This window comes from Eimeria tenella, genomic scaffold, assembly GCF_000499545.2.
Source record: "Eimeria tenella Houghton genomic scaffold, Eth_scaff75, whole genome shotgun sequence".
Taxonomy (NCBI): Eukaryota; Apicomplexa; class Conoidasida; order Eucoccidiorida; family Eimeriidae; genus Eimeria; species Eimeria tenella.
In genome coordinates this window covers 45,088-51,289 of record NW_013543448.1, presented here as the reverse complement: position 1 = coordinate 51,289, position 6,202 = coordinate 45,088, and the positions used below count along the sequence as shown (strand labels likewise).

At 49.9% G+C, this 6,202-nt stretch overlaps 1 protein-coding gene across 1 annotated transcript; it reads right to left on the bottom strand.

Moving 5' to 3' along the window:
- Positions 1–1,364: 1,364 nt before the first annotated feature.
- Positions 1,365–4,495, bottom strand: ETH_00031790 (uncharacterized protein; the record flags this gene model as incomplete). The annotated part of the gene is made up of 3 exons (XM_013378153.1): positions 1,365–1,561; positions 1,964–3,766; positions 4,216–4,495. 3 exons carry the CDS (start codon positions 4,493–4,495, stop codon positions 1,365–1,367), a joined length of 2,280 nt encoding a protein of 759 aa, XP_013233607.1.
- Positions 4,496–6,202: the final 1,707 nt, after the last annotated feature.

Sequence of the window (6,202 nt, the reverse complement as noted above, 5' to 3'; positions counted from 1 at the left end):
ATTTTAGTATTCTAAAGAATAAAAATAAATATGGACATGTGAAATCGGCCCGAGCAAGTATATCCATCAACGGATCGCCAGGACTCCCTTGGATCCCAATGCCGCCAACAATGAATTGTAACGCGGCTGCTCCCGGCTTCCTGCCGCTGCGGTTGAGGCTGCTGCGGGTGCTGCTGCTGCTAGTGTTCGTTCTCTTGCAGCAGCTTCTGTTACTGCTGCTGTTGCTGTTTTTGTTGCACGAGCATCTGTTGCTGCTGCTACTGTTGCTACTGCCGCAGCTGCTGCAGGCGCCGTTAAGTCCACATGACAAATCTGTAAAAGCTAGGCAGCTGCCCTACACTCTGTCCGTCTTGTATAAGTTTTGAGATACAAAGGGCAAAATGAGCATCAGCTGCAAGCAAAAATGCGCCTCACTCCATGGGTGCCTCTCATCCGCACTGTTCCCTGTCACCGTATGCTCAAAAGCATCCATTGAAGCCCTACGGAGTGCCTGCCTTCGCCGCTGCTGCCACGTCTTTTGAGCTCGCTTGCCGTCTGTGAATGACCTTATGCTTGCAGCGTTCCCAGCACGTGCTGCTGTCAATTAGGGGCTGAAGAAAAAAATGCATGCAAAAGTGGTCTGGGACATACTGACAGAGGAAAGCAGTTCAGCTGCCTCTTTCTGCCGTTGTGGAAGGCGTTAATTCTTGCAAGGCGGGCAGGACAGTCGCCTTCCGCAAAGGCCATGAGGTGCTTATTGCTCCCAAAAGACAAATTGATCATAACATCGTCTTCACTACCTCACTCAACCATTTTCATCCTCGTCGTCCTTAATATTGATCACCATCACGTCACCATCATCACTGCAACCATCAATTCATCAGTAGCGTCAGACCTCACTGACGGCTAAAACCGCCTAAAACGCCACGGGACTTCAAAATCTTCAAGGAAGTCCCAAAAGGACTTGGAGCCCTGCCTACGTGTTTGCTTCATTTTACTCATTCTTCCCTTCTTTTGTTCCGTCTTTCGTTGTCTTTCCCCTTTTCTCCCCTTCCGTTTGTCTTCTTCTGTTCCTCTCCTTACTACTCTTACACCTTCCTTCCCTATACCACATTTTCAACAAGCCTGCCGATCATCAGCCGGCCTTTGCCATTCCTTTTTTTGCGTTATTTTCGTGGGTTAGCCTTTCTGCTGTCGTATTGCAGATGCAGGTCTAGTATTCCATGTTGTTGTGAACTTTTTGTGTGAAGCGGCAATAATGCCTTGGCAAAAATGTCACATACTTGGCACCCAACATAGTTAGAACCCATCCTTCCTGTGCAGGCTTCTGCATATGCCCCACGTTCTGTTGCTTTGCTTTGCCCTCATAATGACTCAAATTGCAGTTAACGTTTGCCAGCGCCTCGCCGATCATTCCCTTTTTGTCTTGCCCCTCCACGTCGACTGCCGCCAAACAACCTGGGGTTTATATCTTCCAGCAGTGGCAGAGGCCACTGCCACGAGATCCGAGGAACCCAACACCGTGGGAACTCTAGCGTACGAGAAGGCAGGAGAGGTTCCAAAGCATCAGGGAATAGAGCACCTGCATTCGCACAAATTGCGTAAACATTGCGGTGCACTGTTGACTTCATGTAGCCGGAAGCGACGTCCGCATGCCGCGAGGGGCCACGAGCAGTTAGGTGTCTGCATGCGTCTTGAAAGACGAACAGTCATACTGATTATCGAAGTACAGGATCTAACGCTTCGACTATAAGAACTAAACAGCTTTTGAAAACGCATGCATGAGTGAATCCTTTAAAGGGAGCTTCTAGACTCGACATATGTTATCGTTGTGTAAGTAACTGCCCTTGCTATCACTGTTTGAGCTCAGTAAACCTCGTTCTGCCCCCTGCCAGTTTTACAATTATCATGTGTTGAGAGTCTAATTTAGCGTTTAGGGATTACGAGGGTTGTGGACTCGTTGTGTAGTGCCTTTTGTGCTTACCAAAGACAATAATGGAGACAATTACAATGGTCCAACCGAAGAGAATATAAGCCGTAGCTACGCTGAAGCCTTCTGCCTGTTGTAAAGCCTTGGGGAAGGTCCCAACGCAGTGTTCTACGAGCTCCACGAGCAACCAGGGAGTTGCAACAAACTTGAAAAGCCAACCCCAAAGCATGGGCACAGGCCGGCACGGATTCCCAGATAGCGCCATGTTCAGGTCAGCTCGCAAAATTTCTACATTCCCGATGAAAGCCCAGTAGAGGTTGCTTCGCAGCAAGCGCACAAATAAGCTAATCACGGCAAACATCTCTCGAACCCGCGCCTGAACCCAAGCCGCCCTTCGGATTTGCTGCCGAGGGTGGCCATGCTTAAAGCCTTTCCTCTGGGGCTGCAGAAGACGCGAATGAGTAACTTTTGGAGGTAGTGATTCCTCTCCCATACAGAGAAGCGAGCCAGGACGTTCCAGAGACCAAATCTTGGAGTGAACGAAATGCTGATCCTCCCGAGAGTTACACGAAGAGCCGCCATCCCGTGCTAGGAAAGGCATTGTCCGGGCGCGGAGGGATAGGCTACGGGCTCCAGAGCGGTGGAGGCCCTTGCGGGGTACACGCGTTCCTGGTGGGCGTCTGTTGCGTTTTGCAGGGGGTCCCCTGTGCTGCTCCAGTATATCTCGCAGGTTGTGGGCCGTCTGAACGGATACAATTAAGACGGTAAGTCCAATGAAGGCCCAAGGTAGCCACAGCAACATGACAAGGGACACTGACAAGTCAACGGAAAACAGAACGCGCACCAGTGGTACCAACATCATAGATACAGAGCTCAAACCCAGTACTAGGAGCGGTAGGATCCCAACCCGCTGTGCCTGTTCCCTGAAACCGAACAACCATGCCAAATGAATGCACGTAACACTCCCCAACAAAAGCCGTAAGAACATATCTGTGTGTCGCATCATGTGGAAGTGCAGTGGAGCTGTAAACCGCGGGTTCTCCGCCGTGTCAGCCGGCAGGCTGCAGCAAACCAGAAGGGCTGACACAGTGGCAGGGGGCCCGTAGACAATGCACGCTAGCAGAAATTTTTTCAACCTGTAGCCCTTTTTTCCTGCCTCGCCCCGCCGATGCTTTTCGGGGTCTTCAGCGTCCGGCCCACCCCACCAGGACAGAGGCGCATTGGTCATAGCCTCCTGCTTCGCATCAAACATATCTTGTGGATCCACATCTTCATAGGTATCCCCTGCACTCCTACGTAACAGGCGGTTGAGGGACCACACCAAACGGCTTAACGCGCCCCTCCCATTGGCGCTGCCAGAAATTTTTTCATCTTTCGAAGAGGACCGGCGCTGCCTCACGTGGCAACCCTCTAGCGGCTTTTTCTGGGTACTCCCAGGTTTCTGGGAGAGCCCTGAGGGATTTTCCTGGGGCACTGCATCGTTTCGCAGGGGCCCTAAAACAGCATTCGTAGGATAAGGCTCTGCATCCCTCCTGGGGACGCTCATGTCTCTGTCTCTGGACTCAGCGGCACGGGGTAGAGAAAGAAGTAGTCCTCGCGGATCCGATAGACACTCGTGCACCTTGGGCGGGACTGTTAGCCACCTCATGTCCTGCAGGACGGACCACTGTACCATCATGAGACACCAGCAGCTGGAAAGCCGCTGCGCAAATATCGCCACAAAAGATATGAGTCCCAGAAACCACGCTTGAGGCCACATGCGCGTTACCACATACCACATTACAGGGAAAGCCGTGCTTCCAGGACCCCCAGCTGTCATCCACCGAAACATGCTTGGGAGAAACATACCATTGAATGCTGCGGAAACACTCAACACAGACTCAATACTCATACATACGCGCTGCACAAATCGTCATCAAAGCACAACAGACATGTAATCAACCCACACGAATACCATCCAACGCACAACCAGAAACGCATCGTAGATCACAGGGACCACCGCGGCCTACCCAGCATGCAAATTGCATACCTAATATCTACAACCGAAAACAAAAACTGGCTTCAGTTGCCACATTCAGTATACACACCATAAACACCATAAAAAAATAATCAGCAGTGTATTCTCTAACCAGCTGATATCTCCCTTGAGGCGGGAAGCCCTCAGTTTAGCGCAGAATCTGAATTTTACAGCTCGGGGCGCTATTAACCTCATAACCGTTAAAGGACCACTTCTGGAGAACTCCCCTGAAGAAGCTGTGCGGCTGACGCTGCGGCAACGTGCGGACTATGCCAGTCTGGCATCTCACACTGTGGGTCTGAGGAGAGTCCCTCTGCGTAGAATAAAAGGTAGAAGAGCATGTATGCGACAAGCCACTTTGAGGTGAGACAGACGAAGCCGATAAGAACAGGGTTGTGTGAGGGTTTGTCGAAAGAGGCCACCGTCAGGGCTGCGCCATCGCCAGGCATGTAGAGGAGTAACGGCAGCATCAGCAAACAAAAATATTCTTCCTGAAGCGGCATCTCATGGCTAAGCACTTTAAATATGTCTGTCAGGTGTTTTTTCTGCTCTGCCGAAGTCATCTCCATCAGCGCCAACGCAGGTAGCAGAATAAAGATACATGGGAAGACGCAAGCGCCGACCGCAGCCAACACACGAGGCGCCTGAAATTGCAAAAAGCACAGCAATGCAGCAATGAAATATATGGGAGAAGCCGTTTTGCATAGCCTCCACACAGACAGCCGGGGAAGCGTACAACTTAGTCAGCCTATGTATGTGCATACAAACTTATGTGCGCGCTTGAACAAATGAAGGCACTGACAAGTAATACAAAATATGCTGTAGCAAACACTACACAGTAATGTGCAGGCTTCATGAATGTGCCTGATGTACCGTTTACTCGTGCATGCCGAATATGCTATTGGTGTTTTGTGAACACTCGAGGTGAGCTTCACATTTTGCGCATTTTGTGCTTGTGGGGAACATCACAAAACCAATCCCTATTTGGATTTTAGGAATGGTTGGCAGCATTAATGCATCTGCCGAAAACCAAAAGAACGTAGAAGGGGAAATGAGGCGGTACTAACCTGAGTTAGGGCGTATGTGACAAGTACCCATATGGCGAGGCAGCATGCTACTTTATAAACCCTTGTCGTCGTGTCTGTTGAGGTCAGTAGGTGTAACCAAGACGCGTTAATGTAAACTTCTAGTGCAGCCAAACAGCCACCTGTTGAATCCACCGCGCATCGGGGGTCAGCAGCGCATCTGAATGCACAAAAACAAAAGAACAAGATTTCATCTTCTTCTAGACAGATTCTCCGTCTCTCTCGCTATTTTTCGTGACCTATTATTCGTCTTCTTGATACTGGGCCTAAAAGTTTTGATTCCAACAAACGAAACTCAATCATTTGGAATCAGTTGATAACTTACTCTGCAGCCGACAGATTTGCGCATATGTTTCGGAAGGTATCATTGCTCATCCAATTTGACAGAGTGCTTATGGAGGTGGTAAGAAAATGGAAGACAAGACAAGTTACGTATGTCTGAAGCACTGCTGCCACAGTGCAGCTCGCAGCCATCGCCAAACCCAACCCCCGAAGACGTTTGTGCAGGCTATTCAAAGCACTTAGCACCGAACCTTGCGTTGACTGACCTGAGTGGTCACCGACAGCAATAGCAGCTTAAGCACAATTAATCATCAGCAACAGCAGGATAGAGGTGGCGATATAAACGAAGCAGCACCAAATAAGCACTTGTCGCTGTATGACATGGTACTTCATGGCGCGTTGAGCTCCTCCCTAAAAGAAGAGAGTGCTGTTCTGCACTGGGTGAGTAGGAAGGATTCGCCGAGTCAGTGGACCTACCAAGTGCAATGTCGGCGATCATAATAGGTAGGGAGCAGAAGCATGTCAGGAGAAATGCCCACGCGATAAAACGAAGACCACCCATTTCAAAGGCTGCCAACGGGATGTCTTCAAGACTGCTCTGTCTTTGCGTGACACAAATAAAGAGAAAGATTGTGAGGATTGAACCACCAATCCGAACGCGACCAGTTACTGCACCCGCACACATGGACACTCCCTATCAGCGCCCATCCAAAAGCAACGCAAAGGAAAAGAAAAATTAAAAAGTAAAGGACAAACAGAGCTAGTAGCATCGCAGCGCTACATGCAGTGAAGGTTACTGCGGCGCTGCAGCGTGCATCATGCAGAATGACGCGTCGTAAGCACCAGAGGGGTCTACAGCTTAAATGCATTCATGAATACGTCTTGAAAATGACAAGCCCTGAGAGTGTT